General features: G+C 34.5%; 1 protein-coding gene across 6 annotated transcripts in view; it reads right to left on the reverse strand.

The window, feature by feature from the left end:
* Nucleotides 1–20,239, reverse strand: part of PTPRK (protein tyrosine phosphatase receptor type K) — a gene marked incomplete at its 3' end in the record, with an annotated part of 565,453 nt that overhangs the window by 95,468 nt on the left and 449,746 nt on the right. For all 6 annotated transcript variants that reach the window (XM_079716965.1, XM_079716964.1, XM_079716962.1 and 3 more), the window contains exons 9-12: nt 13,558–13,667; nt 12,308–12,509; nt 8,504–8,609; nt 491–764 (exon numbers count right to left, since the gene is read on the reverse strand). In XM_079716965.1, coding sequence (XP_079573091.1) covers nt 491–764; nt 8,504–8,609; nt 12,308–12,509; nt 13,558–13,667 — 692 coding nt within the window. The remainder of the gene's footprint in view (nt 1–490; nt 765–8,503; nt 8,610–12,307; nt 12,510–13,557; nt 13,668–20,239) is intronic.

Consider the following 20,239-nt stretch of genomic DNA (forward strand, 5'->3'; position numbering starts at 1 on the left):
CTGTTACTAGTTATTTACTATTTGGCTTGTAACCCCTGAAAAGTTTATAAGGGTTTATTTGCCTGCTGTGGAACACGCATTCTGTTTATCCTGCAGTAAATTCAATCTTCTGAAGTGTGCCACTATTGAGCAAAGAAGACAAAACAATGCTCCATATTTACTGGGGCTGGAGTCCCGGCAGCAGCACACCCACCTTTTCAAATCATTTTACTCACAATTGCCCTTGTGGGCTTTCCTGAAGAGGGCTCAAGGAGAAGCAGTTACTAGGAAACAGGAATGCTGTGCGATGTAACTGGCATGGAGCCCCAGCCCTACAGTAGGCCCCAAACTGTGCATGTTGCTGGGAACAGAAACAACATACCCCCTACACACCAATTGTTTCTTACTTTTTTTTTTTTTTTCACCTGACAAATGTTACTGAGTATTTATAAAATTCGACAGCAGCTTTTCCTCGGATCAGTGAAAAAGCAAAATCTTGGAGGAAGCTCACCTTCTCCACACTGCTCATAGCCTGGAAATAGATGTTGTATCCTTTGCGTGGAGCCAAAGGGGGGTTCCAAAAGCCCTGATAGGTCCTATTATCACCCACGGTGAATGGGGCAGGTTCGGGAAGATTCCCTGGGGGTAGTTCAGCAGCGAAATAGTACGGTGAACCCCCATTCATGGCATTTTGGTATGTGACAGGAACCTGGTAGCATTCCATGGCTCTGGCTTCTCTCTTGGTTCGGTGAGGGTGCAATTCCTCCACAACAATCTGATAGGCACTTTTTGGAAAAAGAAAAAGAAAAAAGCACACATTTAGAGATTCTAGACAGTGAGATTTCTCAAAAAAGGAACAGGGTACTTAATGTCAACACACAACGTTTCAAAGTCTTTCAAGTCAGACTTAACCTCCTGCATTCTGGTTTTCAAGCTATTTTGCAGTAAAATAGAATTTCACATGGATTCGGCTTCCCTCTAACCCCAATGTAATTACTAAGGACTTGAAGAAAAAAAAAAAAAAAGACGAATCACCACAGAACTCTACACGTCTTTAAATGTTGAGAGATGAACCACCCTAATAAGGAACCTGACATTAAGCTTTTACACATCATACATTAAGTTCTTTGTCTGATATTTTAAAATGTTTAAACATAACATTTTCCTTTGAAATCATAGTGTGGAAGGCCCAGCTCCAAGGCCCAACAGAGTGACTGCCTCAGGGCGGGGCTTGAAGCCCCAGTTTGTGGTTGTCATCGTGTTAGAGACAGAATGTGCTGACAGGCTTCTCCACCTCTTGACCTTGCCATGGCATCAACTTCGGCTCAGAGCTATGCAGATCTAAAGCACAAGTGACACACTGCAATACGGGCACAGATGGACAGAAATCTGTCCTCGCCACCGAAATAGACTGCCTCCTTCTGCTAGAGTTGTTAATAATAAAATGTTACAAATTGTAGGAACAGATGGCATTTGGCCTATTAAACCTCAAACTTAAACCTTCTAATACCTTTCTTAAAAGTCTTAAAACTTTTCTCTAATAGCTTATCTTTTATAGAGGAAAGGAGAGAGAAAATAATGCAACTTTAAAATAAAGATCTGCCTCATCACTAATTAAAATTTTAATCAATTTCTGCAACTAGTATATTAATAATTTTCTTTGTAGGACATTCTTTAGGCAAACTGTTTATAGGTAATGTACACCTGAGAAAATTGACATTATCAATATATTTTTATATATTACATATATTACATATATATAATGAATTTAAAAGAAATATATTTTTAAATTCCTGACAATTATGAGAGAATGCACTATGGTCACATATAAATTAAATATAAATAAGCTGTGTGTAGGGATGTGTGTTTGAATCTTGAACTTCCAGGCAAATATGCTCATTCTATATAGAGAAACCAGTTGCTATTCAAGGGATCTCCAGCAGCAATAAAATATTTTCTTTGGGCTTCCCTGGTGGCGCAGTGGTTGGGGGTCCGCCTGCCGATGCAGGGGACGCGGGTTCGTGCCCCGGTCCGGGAGGATCCCACATGCCGCGGAGCGGCTGGGCCCGTGGGCCATGGCCGCTGAGCCTGCGCGTCCGGAGCCTGTGCTCCGCGGCGGGAGAGGCCACAACAGTGAGAGGCCCGCATACCGAAAAAAAAAAAAAAAAAAAAAAATATTTTCTTTAATGAACTTCCAAAAAATAAAGAAAGGCGAGAGAGAGATAAAATTTGCATCGAAGGCAATTAAACATTAAATTTTATGCCAGTTTAGAATCTAGTATAAAACTCTAATTTAATATAAACTCTGTTATACCTAGAAACAGAAAACTTAACATAGATTAAGAGAAAGGAGCTTTATAAATTAAAGATTTTCTTTTCTTCCTAATTATTCAAGTTCCCATTTTCCATTAAAATAATGCTAAGAAATTGGCAGGTTGGTATCCATCTCCTTTCCTTTAGAAATAGGACAGAAATTGTACTAATGTCAGAAATTGAGATTTGGGCAAGTAACTAAGGAAGAATTCTATGTTATTTGAAATTATATGTACTGTATCATTCTCTACACCTCTGCCAAGTTGGGTCTCTAAGCTCCAGGGAACACTATTGACAAGATACATGCTCTCTGAGGGGTCTGTGGAGCAGGCACTTGTCACTTTTAAAATACAGGAAATACATAAGCATAGCCCTTGGAGAGAAAAAAAAAAAAAAGGAGAGAGATCATAGCTGACATATGGTATGTTAGGCAAACCTAGTCTTTTCTTTTTCTGTTTATTTTTAATTTAGAATCTATATCTGTATGTTATACATCTGTGTATCCTGTGGATACATACATATGTGTAGATAAACTCTCACATGCACACTCCTCAAATAAATCTAACCTTATATTCTTGCGCTAATGGGCAATAATGATAATTACCCATCCTTGTTAATCATTTAACCTAATCTTTAAAAATAAATTCCTTGTTAATTAGTCCATACCTCTAGAAAACTCCAGAACATCTGGTGAACATTCAGTCTTAACTAATTCTATTAAAATGACATAGGTTGTACATTCCAAATTAAGGAACTTCACACAAGACAGCTTGTCTCTTCAGATCTATTGAGAAAAAAAGCAAACTGCCGATGTTGGAGGGGAGTAAAGGAAGAAAAGGTACGATCTGCTCTTTGGGAAAGATCTCATCGAACTTGAGATGGAGCCGCAAACTAAAAGTTATAAAGTTCTTTTTAAAATAAATAATCTTACCTTCATTGTTCAATTTGTCTGAGTAGGTTGTTCTTTACCACATATTCCGCATTTTTCTAAAGTTGTTTTTTCCCTGCTACTTTCTTATTTATCAATACAAATTAATTAAAGGACAGAAAATAAGGAATGGGAAATCAAATTAGAAGTGATTTGACCGATTACATGTAATGGGTCTGTGCTCTTTCATCCTTGTGGGGTTATACTATTATAATAGTATCCATGCACCATTTTAAGTGCTGAGGTTACAATAATGAACATAGTAGTAAAAGTCTCTCCTCTCATGAAGCTTACATTTTACTAGGGAAATATAAAAAAATAAAAATAAATTTTTAAAAAGCTACACATATGTTGAAGAGGGGATAAAAACAATAAAGAAAAATAAATCAAGATGGGGAATAGGGAATGACAGGATGAAGAGTTCTATTTTATAAGCAGTGGTCAAGAAAGACCTATGTGCCCTTTAAGCAGAAACCTGAAGGAAGAGAAAGCTTCAGCTTTGTGGGTGCTTGTATTAGTTATCTCCTGCTGCATAACAAGTTATCCCCAAACTCTATGGCTCAAAACAACAGGCATTTATTATCCCACAGTTTCTAGGGATCAGGAACTTGGGAGTGGTTCAGCTAGAGGTTCTGGCTCAGAGTTTCTCAAGGTCGCAAAAGTTGTTGGCTGGGCTGAAGTCCTCTAAAGGCTGGAAAGAAGATTTAACACAAAGGGCACACCTCCTCACGGTTTCTATTAGAAAAAAAAAATTCTACCTACTATGATTCTATAGAATAAACATTAAATTAAAATAACATCTATTTGATTTTACTTGGACCACATGAGCTGTGTGCCCATAAAATGGGGCAAAAGGATTATTTCCATCTTTGTTTAAATTTCAAAGGATTTTTATCTGGAATTCAAGTAAGTTCTGTGTCATGACAGTGGCAAGAAAAATCAGATGCAACTATTTGATCTCTTTAAAATTCTCGGATGTAATGAAATATTCTGCAGGTCTATGAGGACGGTAGTCCTAATGTTTCAAGCTGTGTATATGTGACCAACTGACTCAGGCAAAAGCTCCAACATACAAGGTTTGAACTCCAACTAAACTGAGTTCTATATTCTGATCCGTATTTCTGTTAAGCTAACACTGAGCATCAGACAATTTCTTTTCCTAATGTAACTGTGGAAGAAATGATGGTTTTGATGGCATTTCATGACTATATCCTAGTTACCTACCTAAAAATACATGGTACTTAATATTTTAAAATGCAAGTTTAGGTTTTACGTACAAGATAAACATTTAGTTATACCCTAGAATAGATAGCTTCCTGCCAGCTTAAAATAGGTAGAGCTTATATTTGGAAAATGCTGTGATAAAACACACATTCATTATTACACCTTACAATAAACTGAGTTCACCAATGAGGAATTCTTCTCTGTGTTTTAGCAAAATTCTGCTGCTATTTTCATTATTTGAAAACACAGCTACATTGGGTCAATCTTTTAATAAATGGGACATTCTACACATTCTAATTTATAATTATACCTACTCAGGTTAGAATTTGAGTTCATTTAAGAAGAATATAAAATGTTTCAGAAAAAAATAAATTATGCATTCTAGGGAACTGATTCCAAATGTGGGTAATATTCATTTTGAATCATAGTAATGATTGTCAAGTGATGACAGTTTTAAGGCTAGATCTCAAAAAGTTGGTAAGGAGATTCAAAGGTCTAGTTAAGTCAACTTTCAACCTTTAGAATGATTATATATTCAAAAATTAATTTTGTCAAAGAACCACACTTGCCAGAACTACATTGCACAAGTTTTACATTAGCATATGGACACCATCTTAATGAATACTGAAGAACAAAGTGGTTGGTGATACTGAGTTCTGCATTATTCAGAACAGGATTTTTCACTGGGGTGGTACAATATTTTGTACACATCATGACACCTTAGAAAGAAAGCTAGGTTAAAGCATTGGTAAGATAGGCAAATATACAAAAATATTATATAATTTATAATATACCAAAGAACTCATTCCAAAGAGAGAGCATGCCTTTTGTTTGATTTGGGGTAGCAATCAAATAAAACAATAAAAATATTTGTTATTACTTGAAAACCTCAAAAAACCAATATCTTGAATTCTTAGATGACTTTTTGCTCTGTTATCACTTCTAGAATAAAAGCTACCATCATCTCTCATCCATAGTCTCCATTCTATCACTCCTCTCACCAAACTTTATACACCCTACCACTGTAAAACCTTATATGGGAGGCATAGCCTCACCTGCATTTCCATTGCTTTCATTGTAGTGTGGTCCAGTAGCTCTTCTCATTGAGACCATTGTGCCTTCAGGTCTGGTTTACCCTCAGTTCATTCTCCATGTTTCTACTCAGAGTGATCCTTCTAAGAATATACAATTGCTCAAGATAGTTTCCACTTAAAATCCTTCTGTGGCCACCTTCAGTTTTTAGATGGACATTAGCCTCTTGCTAGGGCTCTTGCTTTTTTCTCCAATCTCAGCTGTTACTTCTCCCACACACCCTTCCTTCTCAATGACCTGAACTACTTGCTGTTCTATCAATAGAACACGCTACACTATGTCATATATCCAGTCTTTCTCTTTGTGGTCATTTGGAAAGCCCATTGCCCCTTTTCTTCTGAGCAACCTCTCTCTCCTCTCCTCAAAGTGACCCTTGGCTAAGCTCATTTCTACTTCTCCTTCAAAACTCAGTTCTAGTACCAGATTTTCTAGCTGCTGTCACTTCACTTATCATACTGCATTGTTACCATTCATTTATGAGTTTACCACCTCCACTTGAGGGTACATACTACATTTCCTTTCATGATTCCTATTCTAAGTATCCATCTCAGCTTCTGGCACATACTGAATGCTATTGAACCAATAAATTTATATGGAAACCATTGGTAATTTTAGCTTTCTTGATACAACTAAACTAAACTAAATGTACAAACTCTGTGTAACAAGGATTTCCTATGCGCTATAACAGAGGCTTTGGAAATTGGAGTTTGTTTGACATTAGGAAGACCAGAGGAGAAAGATTTATATTTTCACTGGAGTTGGAACAAACTGATGGTAAAATGCAGTCTGGCAGAGGCTAGTAGTACTGTAAAGTAGGGAAAGATAGAACCTAGTATTTAGGGCCTGTGATAGCAGACAAAGCTAACAAATGGATACTCTAAGGAGGTTTAGCTAGGTGGTAAACAGGTCTGGCTTTTATCCAGAGGGGAGGTGATGGGCCACAGACAAAGTGGAATGGCAACAAGCATTAGCAGAAAAGAGATTCTGATAGACTGACATAAATAAAAAAGAAATTGGGTAGAAAGTAAAATATTTTCAAGAATCTGAAGGAAGTGATGAGGATCCAATCAAAGATTTGAAGTACCATAAATACAGTGATATGAAAATGGATTACATCAAATTGGGTTCTCATTTTCAAAGAAATTCAAGCATTGGACAAGATGAGCCTCAAGATCAGGCTCCAGTTACTGGTAGCAGTGTTGAAGGTAGGGATGTGGTCAGAGGAAGGAAGACAAGATTACCCGACTGGATGAGTCAAACAAGCAAAGGAGGCAGGGCTCATCTGAAGCCTAATAGCTTGACTAGACCAGTCTGGTCCTGCCACCAGGCCCCACCTATGGGTGATCCCAGGTAGCTGGGTAAGTCAGTTGGAAAACATTTTTCCTTGGTAGTAACATTCTTTTAAAAAACTTCCTATTTTAAAAAGTATTTAATTATTTCTTCTTGTAGTATTCCTAGAAATTAGAAATTTTGTGGTAAGTAAATGTAAATAAAGTCAAAGAAAGACTTTTGACTTAAAAGCATGTTATCGATAATATACTCACTAATACAATAAAGTTTGTGAACACCAACTATGAACAAAGGATTTACAAGGTTGCCGACCCCTCTGATCGTCCATGACAAATCTGGGCAAGGGTTTGTGTTTTGTTGTGATCATTTTATCTTTGATTTACAATGCTTAGCACAGTGTCTGGCACAAAATACATGGTCAGTTAATGTTTGTGTAATAATTTGATTAAATTAATAAAGAGGGTAATTTACATTATGTAGCACTATTGTGCAATAATAATAATATACTGTGTGTGCAGCTTACATTAAGTAAAGCTGAGTTCACTCAAATATCTAACTCTTAAAAGATAATTGCAAGTACCTGGTAGCTCATTAAACAGTAGCAGAACTGAACAACTATAAAGTAAATTTTATCACAGGTAGGAACATGTGAATGACTCTGATTACTGGTCAATAGTAAATGATGTTGAATGCAGGCATTTTCTCATTCTCCTTTGGATCAGCAATGAGACTCACAGATCACTCATTCATGAATAGCAGTATGGACTTTGCATTTTCACATAGCCAGTGTTTCACAAGTGTTTATATTACAAATGTATCCAATCATCTCTTTTTCTCTGGTGTGGTATTACCATGATTTTCAGCCAGACATGAGGTAAGAGTCTCCTTCATGGACTCAGGTTCTTTTATCAATTTTTTTTTAAATTAACAAAAATATTTCTTCCTTTCCAATGATATAGGATTATTTAAATAGTTAATATGTGCTCATAAGGTCAAATGTATTCATTTTACACATAGAACAAAGATTAATTTTATTTTTAATGAATATATAAACAACTTGATATAACTCAATTATGAAATACCTGTACTAATTTCTGTTCCTTGATTTATTTCTCAACAGAAGTATGAAAACAAAAGTATCCACAAAATCTACAAGTTTCAAATGGAAACTTCCCTAAGTTGACAATCTGTCTAATTACAAACACACAGGAATTAAAATTGTTAGAATGATTTGACTCAATCCCTGAAAATAACATGGCTCATAATTTCTGCAAGATGAGGATAAGGTGGGAGATTTTATACTGGATAGATAAAGTAAATGGCAAACTGAATTTTAATATTTACTATGGAATTCCCAATAAGCAACAATTTAGGAATTAAAGGTCACATAGGCTGCATTCATTTTAACTATTCTCCTTTTATTTCCTCAAAGCTTCCTATTTTTCAATCACTCATGAAATTATTCATAACAGATTTAATGCAATGGACAGGAGTTATTTTCTCATTCTATACCTGACAAATACCTTCAAATCTTGTACACCATAGATGCCAACAAAGGAAGGGAAATGAAATGGAACTTGAAAAAATAAAATCAAAGAGCAAAGCTGTTAAATGAAACAGCACAGAGAGGTGAATGGTTCAGTTCATGAATATCTCAAAATCCCCTCCCCCTCTTACCTGATAGGTGCACCTTTAGCCTGTGCTGGTCTCAACAATACAGTTATTGTGGTGGCAGTTTCATTGAGAGAGGCATCAACTCCTTCATAGTCAGGTAAAGTTGGAGCTGATAAATGATTAATGAGGAAAAAAAAGTTTCAGTCAATGAACAGAAATATATCATAGTTCAAGATAAATAAATGATCCCAACTAAGGGAAAAATCAATACTTAATATCTAATCTGTACCTTAACATATGCCACTGAATGTGAACTCCAGGAACCTAAAGCAGCAGAAGATATGAAGCAAAGATTTGTTGTTGAAATTTAAATTATAATCTGGCAACTTGTGACACACACTCCAAACATTTTGTGAAGCTTTTAGTGTCCTGAGATTGTGAAATCAGCATTGATGGGATGGGAGGAAGGTGTTAACAGCATAGGCCTGGCTGCACCTGGAGATGTGGAGACAGAAATGGCAGGAACCTAGGTAAAGGGCTGCCTGGGAGAGGTGGTGCTGCTTATGACCTAATGGTTGTGGAATGACCCAGCATTAGCTTGGACTGCTTTCACCACTGTGGTCACAATAGAAACATATCTAGGAAGTATGTTGAATGGGAATGGGAACTTTAGCTGTTATTTACCATGAACTAGTGGATTAGTTGCCACATTCTTGAAAAGAAGAAACAAAATTTTTCAAAATATTTGACAGTGCTTGGAGGTGAGAGGGCTTCCTAATCTTGAACTGGGTGAATAACCTCAAATGGCTTTTGATTCTTTCCATACAGAAAGATGTTTAAGGGAGTATATGAACAGTGAACTGTGTGCATTAACAGAAAAACTGAGAACAAATAGTATTTAATAAAAATTTTAGAGTATTTCATTCATTCATTCATTCAACATTTACTGAATATTTATTATGTGTCAAATTTTATGAGATGTGCTATAAATATAAAAGCAAATGAAGTGTGGTTTCTGACACTTATAGAATTAAAAGTAGTGAGAGTCTTATCAAGAGTGAGAGTCTTATAAAAATCAAAAAAATTATAGCAAAATTTAGGTCACCAAAAGAGGGGACAGTTAATTAGCCAACACAGTGGTTCTCAAACTAGGGAGATCAGAGCACCTGGAGGGCTTCTTAAAACACAGATCACTGCCCCTCTCCCCTACAGTTTCTGATTCAGTAGGTCTGGGGAGGGGCCTGATAATGTACATTTCCAGGATATTTCCACGTGATCTGGATGCTGGGGGACCACAGCTATCTAAACTAGTTGATGCTGGGGGACCACACTTGTCTAAACTAGTGTCGGGGATTAGGAAGATGAAACAGAAGACTTTCACTGTTTAGGCAGTGCTTGAGCTGAATGTTAAAAGAAGAGTAGGGGCTTCCCTGGTGGCACACTGGTTGAGAGTCCGCCTGCCGATGCAGGGGACATGGATTTGTGCCCCGGTCCGGGAATATCCCACATGCCGTGGAGTGGCTGGGCCCGCGAGCCATGGCCGCTGAGCCTGCGGGTCCGGAGCCTGTGCTCCGCAACGGGAGAGGCCACGACAGTGAGAGGCCCGTGTACCGCAAAAAAAAAAAAAGAAAAACTCATCAGAAAGAGAATGCATGGAATAATATTCCAGAGAGAGGAAACAGAATATCTGAAGATCTCATCACGTGAAAGGACACAGAGTGTTCTAACAGCTACAATTAGTTTGCTATGCCTGGAACTTTGGATTCATGGGTAGGAGTGGAGGATGGGAGGGGCCATAAAATGAAGGGCTACAAATGCCAATTATGCAAGGATGTTTGGGCTTTATCATATTGGATATAATATACTTGATTTTGAAAAAAATTAAGGAAGAAATATATGTTGTACAAAGATGAATAGAAAAAAACACTGGAGCAAGGCAAGTCTAAAGGCAAGGATGCTGCTTCGAAAGATATGTCAATGATCTGCTTAAAATATGATCCAGATGGAAAGAAAGAAACAGTTTAGAAAGAGACAAATTATCTGAGAGTTATTTACAAGTAGAATCAACAGATACTATATAGGCATAATATGTATATGAGTATTATTTTATGCGGGTGTATAACATATCATATGTGTATTATACATACACGCACACACACACATACATATAAACAATACTGCCAAGCATCATGCCTTCAATAACTTGATTTCACTTTAAGTTGCTTTTAAAATGCTGAAAGATAGAATTACTGGACTCAAGGGATAAATAACAATAAATTACCTTAAAAGTTCAAGTGAGTCTGAGAACCACACTAACCATAAAGTTCATTAGCCTTGTCTTGATTACTATGTGTTCCCAAGATACAGTGACTGCAACCAAGTTTTAAAGTTCAAATCAAGTATCCATGTACATAGGTTGCTTCAAGTGAAACTGCAGTTAAATAACAAAGAAAATGCTAGGTGGGTGTTCTGGTCTTTATAAGTTTTTTACTCAAAAAAAAATTGTGTCTGAACCACAATAAATTTTGGCTCTCAATAATGTTCATTTGTTCAATGTTCTCAGTTTTATAAAGTTTATGTAAATTTTGTACATATCTCTGTTGAAGGATCTTATTTATAGCACTATTGCTAATTCTAAAGGGTAGGAAATATGTTTTACTATATCATTGTGTCACCAAGTCATATTTTCTAGTAAAATAATTTCAATAAATATTTAAATTGATGATTTAGAATTGTTCCATCAAGAAAAGAATTGGCAATTTTAATACCTTGCTGTTTTCTAACATAATGAATACTATTTTAAAATTCTTTTTTATTAGACTATTAAGATATATCAAATGCTATGCAAAAGGAACCATAACTCATACTGGAATAATTTTTTCCATGACATAAATTTTTAAAGTTTTATATTATATTAGAAATTTCCAAAGAAAATTTTAGACTTAAAAAAAGTTAGAGAGTATGTGGTTTCTTTCTGATTCAAATTATATAATTTCAGAAGAATGGTAGGGATTTTTTAATGATGTATTATGATACACCACCAATATATGCTATGTAGAACTATAATAAAAATGAACATGAAGGAACAAAAAGAATTTACAAATTCAAAACTAGTATTTTAATATATTAAGTGGTTGACCCTTTAAAACATTTATTTTTCAAATTTAACTTTTCAGTTACATAAGTAACATATATCCATTTTAGTAATCTTAAATAAATAAGATAAAATATTAATACACATATGTTGGGGTAGATATAGGGCACATTGCAAAGCTAATTCCTAGCAAACTGGGAAATTGTGAACATAACATAATCTGAAATTTAATTGTATTTGTTAATCAACCTAAAATTCTCCTGCACATTACCATTCTGACATTTAGTTGAATTTATGTGAGATCTCTAAGAGAAAGAAAAGTTCATATTTGTTTGTCATAAAATTATCAGAATGTCAGGGAAAAATGGAAGAGAGACAAAGTATGTAGTACTGCAAGGATCTTCTACCATGCTTTTGATAAAATCCATTTACAGTAAAGATCAGATACCATAATAATTACCAACTCCTCAAACGTATAACAGGTTTTTAATATGAACTTTCATAATGAACTTTTAAAAATTTCTAATTAAGATATAATATAGTCTTTAAAAAGACCTTTGTCAATTAAAAAATGACAGAGATTTTGAGATTTTGGGGGTTTGGACATATAACAAATGATAATCTGTATTCAGATAATTCTTTAAAGTGCCTTTAATCATGACTATTTATATTAAAGATTCAATAAATGAGGTGAATTACACTCAGTGTATATGTGATTCTCTAGGACATGCTATTACAAACCAATTCTGTTTGCCCTGTATTCATTTGCATACCTGAGATATTGGTGGTCACATTGATGGCTGTGGCTGGCCCAAAGCCTTTGACTGTACTGGCTCTTATGAAAAACTGGTAGGTGGTTCCAGGATGGAGATGCATGAAGACATGGTGTGTACTGTTCCATAAATTTGATACAGTCTGGGGAGGTCCAGCCACTGGAACTGCAGGATCAAATGATCTTATGCTGCTGTAACTGACCTGTTTTAAGAAATATATTTCCTATTACATATCCAATGTAAGTCATAATACATTCTAAATAAACCCCCTTTGAGTAAGATAGAGTTCAAGGGCATCTGTGTGGAATGAATCACATTTTTTTTCACTTCTTCTCCTTCTCTTTTTGATATGGGTATTTCACTGTCATTCTGTATCTATTGTCTGTCTGGCTGTTTCTCTATTTATCTATTCATCCACAGATAAACCTAGAGTTATCTGACTGGATCAATATACATCTATTTTCTTCCATCAAAAGATAAATGAATATACTTAAATATGAATATATATCTATATATAATCTTATGGACATATATAATATAATGCATATGAAACCCAGAAAGTCCCACCAAAACTGCATCAAGAAGAAAAAGATAATTTGAACAGACCAATCACTAGAAGTGAAATAGAATAGTGTAATAAACTCTCTGCAAACAAAACTCCCCATTCCTGTGATGTACTCTGTTGCCACTAGAAAGTAAGTATTTTATGCTATAATCAACACTGATTACACAGGAACAGAACTACACACTTGTGCAATTAAAATGATGCTTTCTTTTCTTCTTTTCAGGTCCTCATATTTAAAAATAAGATAATGATTTATATTCAAAGTTGAGATGAAGCTCTGTAATAGTCAAGTTTATGATATATTTTGCTTTTTAGGTGTTTCTCCCTTACTCTGAAACAACTGACATTGAATGGTCTCTCCTAAATCATAGTGTGAAATATGAGTTTCTTAATTTTATAAAAATTTATTCTTTACAATCACCAGTAAGTCTGTTTGACAAGGCCCATCCTACTTCTCTGAAACAACAACATTTACTTAAGAATTTGAAAACTCTAGGTGCCATACAATATTTGTTTTGATGCTTAATTTTGGAATCAAGGAATTGATAAATTAAAACAGAGAAGAACTAACATTGATTTTAATCCCCAATTCTCACTTACTTCTTTACCATTATTTTTCTCTAACATTTTCTTTTACTCTCCCCTTCAATCCATGTTTCAATAAACTTCCTTATTCTCCCAGTACCTCATATTGAGTGATGATTCCATTTGGATCCAAAGGTTCTTTCCAGTTCAAGAAGATCTTATTTTCAAAGGATGTTCCTTGAAGAGAATTGACTGGTACAGGGCCAGGCACTACAAATAAATACATTTTTGGTTATAAGGATTCTTATATCAGAAACAGAAAAAGTAAACATATAAGCTAAACAGGTTAAAAGTAAATAAAATAAATACAAATGTGTTCTTAAAAAGAAAATAAGCTGTATGGCAAGTTTTTAATAAATGGGAATACATGGGAATTCAAAGTAAATCAATCTATAAGCTTCTAATGCAGATTATGTACAACTGCAAAGTTATTTTTATTCAGAAGAATATTCTATCACCTTAGAGAGCTGAATAAATTGTGTAGTCTAGTTTTCTCTGTTGTATACCTCTAATGACATGAAGATCTCATTTGTAATTCGTTTCAAGAACAGAGCTTTCCCTGAAAGATCTCCCTGAAAGATTTTTTGAAGATTATTATAAGCCCCTAAAGTGTCTCCATAAACAGTGTTCATACAATAATAAATTATAATAATAATTAACACTCCTTAGACTCAAAAGCCAAACTATATAGTACTGAATTGAAATGTTCATTAACAGTCAATCTGACTTTTATAGCTATATTTATTACATTTCTATAACTTAAAAAAAGAGCATTGATTATTACAATTTTTAAAAAACTCCTTAAGATGAATAGGTTTTAAAGTCATTGCTTCAGTCTTTCGAATGAAATTCCCTTTTTCAAAGCTAAGAATCAAACCATTTTATAACGCTGGACTTGTTTAGAACTCAACTATCAACATAACTGGTTTTGAAGTGTCCCCAGGTATGACAAGATTTGAGAAACCATTCCAGTCCTTATTTGCAAATGTCATATAACCCAGTGGCAGCAATGAATGATGTGGCAGCTTCTATAGACAAAATACAAGATACGAGATACTTTTGCTATTGTGTATTTTCCTTTTATATATTTTATTTAAATATTCGGTTGCTATTTATTTACATAAATATCCAGTTTCTTGTTCTCATAATGCTTAAAAATATATCCTACCCATCCTACTTTGCTTAAAAATATGCTTTCTCTTGAAAATATCAACCCAATATTGGGCAAATGTGTTTTTTAATTAATATTTTTCCTTAATCTAACGTTTCAGTGAACTTTACACATGACATTATCTAGAAATGTAGTTTCAGAGTACACAGCAATTTTGTGAGGACTGAAATAAATTAAAAATCACTGGATCAAAGTAAATGCATTGCAATGTGGCCAGCAGCATCAAGAAATTCTGAATGATATGTCAAAAGAGTAAGATTTATTTCAATCTACAAGCAGATGATGAATGATGTTATGACCTCTGGGAGAGCCAATATAATTTGGCATATTAATAATGAATTCATAAAGGAAAAAACCCACAGTAAACAGAAAAGATGCCAGGACTAAACTCTAGAAGATATATTCATTCATCTAACAGCTGAGGGCTTGGGGAAAAGTTAACCTAAGGCATCCACTCCCCTCGACCCCCAGGTCCACAGTATTGGCACAGGCTATGCAGTTATCGAGGCTGAGGGACCGTGATGGCCCCTGTGTGTAATCTGTGACATCTGCTGAGGCTACCATGGGCCTTGGTTTGTTTCCTAAGAGAATACCTGTTGTTTCCATTCCACTCAAATGACATAAGCTTACAACTGTAGTTAAGGGAAAGTATTTATTTGCCTCTCCACACCTCTCATAGAGGGTGGCTGTTGGGGGGAGGAGGAAGTAAAGCCCCAACTAGTGAGTAAATGTTTATTTGATGGTATTATAATTACTACCTGTATTCACCAAACACGATTTGGTCAAAAAAATAATATGAAATGGCATGGATATGTTTCAAATTCTTCACAAATAAGGATAGTTTTTTTAAATTTATTTTTTTTAATTTTATTATTTGAAAGCTATAGATGGTATTTTACTTTATTCTATTATTTTATTCTATTTTATTTTACTTTTTGGCTGCATTGTATGGCATGCAGGATCTTAGTTCCCTGACCAGGGATCAAACCTGTGCCCTAGGCATTGGAAGTGTGGAGTCTTAACCACTGGACCTCCAGGGAAGTCCCAAGGATAGTTTTAAATGTTTGTAAATTCTACATTGAGAGAAGGGTAGAAATGGAAAGTAGCCTTCCTGGAATTTGTGTATTTCTCTGCTCTTCTTATACATGTTCAACTTTGTCAACAGGATTCACTTCATACACTTATGGAAAAGTTTGTGTGAAAATTATAGCCAAGAGAGTTCCACACTACTGATCTTGCACTGAGACCAGCATAGTGAATGAGGGAAAGAATTACACTTAGATGAGCTACAAAACACACACATAAAACATATGGAGGAAAGGGGTGAGGGCACAGACAAACTATATTCAATAATTTTCTACAGACAACCTGTATTCAATAATTTTCTATGTTTGAAGGAAGACAATTCTTTATACAGACATCTATATGTACATATGATTTGTGCAAATACAACATGAAGTTACTAAGATCATCATCATGGCAGTCTTCATAGTGCAGGAAATGTCCTCTCACATTTCCACATCAACAACTTTTAATGGAGACAGAATGCTGACTTTTATTCCCCTGCTTATAATTTATTTGAGAGCTGTTTCAGCTAAATTTTTTTTTTTGCACATAAAAAAGTCCCTTAAAATATAACTCTCAAAGTGGAAGAGAAGAAAATGAAATGTGGGTGGGGCAAGATTATATTAAATAAGCTTTACAGCCTTTAAAATATAATAAATGTACATTTAAAAATAGCTTTGTATTAGTCAAAAAATGTCCCCAAACCAGGCTTTTCTGCTGAGCTAACTTCACAATATTGATTTTTATGAATGCTAGAATAAAAAGTGAAAAAAAAGTCTCTTACACAAAAGTCTACCCGTGCATTAAAAAATGCATACAATAAATTAAATATAAATTCTACCTTAGGGTTCTGGTGGGATATCATTCTAGCTTTGCTCTCATGGTTTATGAATGTACCCAGAATTCTTTTCATGAAATTATATTCTTTTATTAGATGGCTGATAATTTATTATTTTTCTATGTATACAGGGCAGCAATAACTTAGCAAGACTGACTTAATTAGATCACCATAATCCATTGATCTTCCAACAATAGATTATGATTTAGATATTCTGTCACCCCCCCCCCCCCCCCAATTCAGGAACATTGAGACACATCAAGTACTCTATGTAGAAACTGGAGTTTATAATGAGCAGATTTGGAGCCTGAATTATTTGCAAATACTTCATAGAAAGCTTGTACTTCAATCATTTAGTTTTATATAAAAAGCAAAAAATTAAAAAAACCCTTACAGTAGAAGGAATTACTTTGTGACTATACTACCATGAAATAATAACATACACCTCAATACATTACAAACAATAAAAAAATTCTTCAAAACAGAGGTTAAAATAAAACAAAAGTAGGAAATATTATTGAAATTAGACCGAATAGTTAATGCCATTTTACTTTTACAAAACTATTTCTAGATGAAATAAATAACACAGTCATGAGTTTGATCAATTTTAAGACATAATTTAAATTTCCATAGCAATTCACTTCCTGATTAGTAATCTAGTCATATGTGTACCCAAAAATACATTTAAAAATTTAATGCAATGTGAAAAAAGATTATATAAGCCTGACTGCATTCTTTGGTTTGTGGAAAGAAAAGCAGACTAAAAACTCATACCAAAGAATACCATCAAAATGAATTATATTGTTAGAGAATGACTGACTGAAGAACCACAAAACTCACATAACTGAGACTAATATTACCAATTAAGAAATCATGTTTTTTCATATATATGGAATCTAAAAAAAAAAAAAGGTTCTGAAGAACCTAGGGGCAGGACAGGAATAAAGACGCAGATGTAGAGAATGGACTTGAGGACACGGGGAGGGGGAAGGGTAAGCTGGGATGAAGTGAGAGAGTGGCATGGACATATATACACTACCAAATGTAAAACAGATAGCTAGTGGGAAGCAGCCGCATAGCACAGGGAGATCAGCTCGGTGCTTTGTGACCACCTAGAGGGGTGGGATAGGGAGGGTGGGAGGGAGACGCAAGAGGGAGGGGATATGGGGATATATATATATATGTATAGCTGATTCACTTTGTTATAAAGCAGAAACTAACACACCATTGTAAAGCAATTATACTCCAATACAGATAAAAAAAATCTTTTTTTTTCAATTTTAAGTGCAGGCAATAAAACATGAGTACATTCTTATTACAAAAATCACGGATTATAAAATGTATAGTGTACAATGAACAAATGGGACCTAATCAAACCTAAAAGCTTTTGTACAGCAAAGGAAACCGTCAATAAAACTAAAAGACAACCTGCAGAATGGGAGAAAATATATGCAAACAATGCGACTGACAAGAGGTTAATACCCAAATATACAAACTGCTTGTACAACTGAATGTCAAAAAAACCCATTCAACCCAATCAAAAAATGGGCAGACAACCTAAATAGATATTTTTCCAAAGAAGACATACATATGGGCAACAGGCACAGGAAAAGATGGTCAATAACCTTATCCTTAGAGAAATGCAAATCAAACCCACAATGACGTATCACCTCACACTGGTCAGAATGGCCATCATCAAAAAGTCTGCAAATAATAAATGCTGGAGAGGGTGTGGAGAAAAGGGAATATCTGCACACCATTGGCTGGAATGTAAACTGGTGCAGCCACTATGGAGAACAGTATAGAGGTTCCTTAAAAAACTAAAAATAGAGCTACCATATGATCCAGCAATCCCACTTCTGGGTATATATCCAGAAAAGACAAAAACTCTAATAATTCAAAACAATACATGCACTCCGATGTTCATAGCAGCACTATTTACAGTAGTCAAGACATGGAAACAACCCAAGTACCCATAAACAGACAATTGGCTTAAGAAGATGTGGTATATATATACACAATGAAATATTACTCAGTCATAAAAAAGAATGAAATGTTGCCATTTGCAGCAACATGGATGGATCTAGAGAATCCTACACTTAGTGAGGTAAGTCAGACAGACACATACTATATGGTATCACTTACATGTGGAACCTAAAAACAATGCAAATGAATCTATATACAAAACAGAAACAGACTTACAGACACAGAAAACAAACTCATGGTTACCAAAGGGGAGATGGAGGGAGGGAGGCATAAAGTAGGAGTATGGGATTAATGGATATGAAGTACTATACATAAAATAGATAAGCAACAAGTATTTACTGTATAGCACAGGGAATTAAATTCAAGATCTTGAAATAAACTATAATGGAATATAATCTGAAAAAAAATAACTGAATCACTTTGCTGTGCAACTGAAACTAACACAATTTATAAATCAACTATACTTAAAAATGTTTAGTATAATATAGACATAATATTTATCCCACTTTATAAAATGAGATAGAGATTTTTCAGAGCTTTTGAATCCATGCTTAGACTTCCCATTTTGATACTCTACCTATGAAACAACTACACTCAACCACTGTTTCTTTCATAAGCATGTGTTGTATGTGTGTTGTGTGTGTGTGGGGGGCAGGGGGGTAATACGAGTGTTTGTGTGTTTATGTATAAAAGCAGGGTTTGTTCTTTAAAATGTTGTTAATGTTTTGATTAAGTGCAAGTTCAAACATGATAGCTGAGGTGACTGTTTTATTGTCTCAAAGATGACAAAAATACATTTATCATGAATAAGTCTTAGGCTTATTCTTTGAAATTTTATGAATATGCATAATTTTAGGACAATATTGTTTCCTTGAAAGTCTGAGCTAAATGAGGTTAAAAGCTTTCACTTCCCTTTATTATGACAAAAACAACAGAACAATCCAAGATCATTTCCATTTTTCAGAGTGAGAAAGCTTGAAGTAATAAGGAGAATTTCTAGAAACTATGGAATATTGACCCATTTTATGGCAATCTCATACTTGGTAGGCGTCAAAATATACATCTGAGCCTAAAGTTTAGAACTCGAGGGAAATTGGGAACACTCAGGTATCAAATACATCCTGTTTTCTGAAACCCAAACAAAAATGTAGATGGAACCTTAGAGATCATCTAATTTAACCTTTTCATAATAGAGTTGAGAACTAGAGAACTAGAGGGGTGAAAGGATTTGCTAAGGTTACAGAGTTATTAGAGCCAGGACTGAAAACTCATGATTCCTGACTCCAGTTCGGTTTTGCCTCAATTCACTATATAGCACACTTTTTCCCCCTGCACGCTTTCATTCATAAAAGGAAATATTGCAAATGAAATGTCTTACATTGGAAGAATACAGTGTTATTATTAGATTATCATTTTTATACATTTTTGTCTAGGATACTATTTTTTTAAATCAGAATATGTATTCAAATTCACATTAATGACATACTATATTATGTGTGTGTAACTTATAATATTAATATAAATGTTTCTTCCTATTATTCAATAATTTAGAAGTAATACACATAGAAATTGGGCAAGTTATAATTCAATTACTTGGGTGGTAAAAAGATAGATAAAAGATGATAGCTTGCCAATATCTGATAAGGACCTTTATTTAGACTTAAACATATAAACTTTGACCTTCTTTTATATTTATAATTACATAAAACTATCTAAAAATAA

The sequence above is a fragment of the Hyperoodon ampullatus genome (assembly GCF_949752795.1).
Source record: "Hyperoodon ampullatus genome assembly, chromosome: 12".
Taxonomy (NCBI): domain Eukaryota; kingdom Metazoa; phylum Chordata; class Mammalia; order Artiodactyla; family Ziphiidae; genus Hyperoodon; species Hyperoodon ampullatus.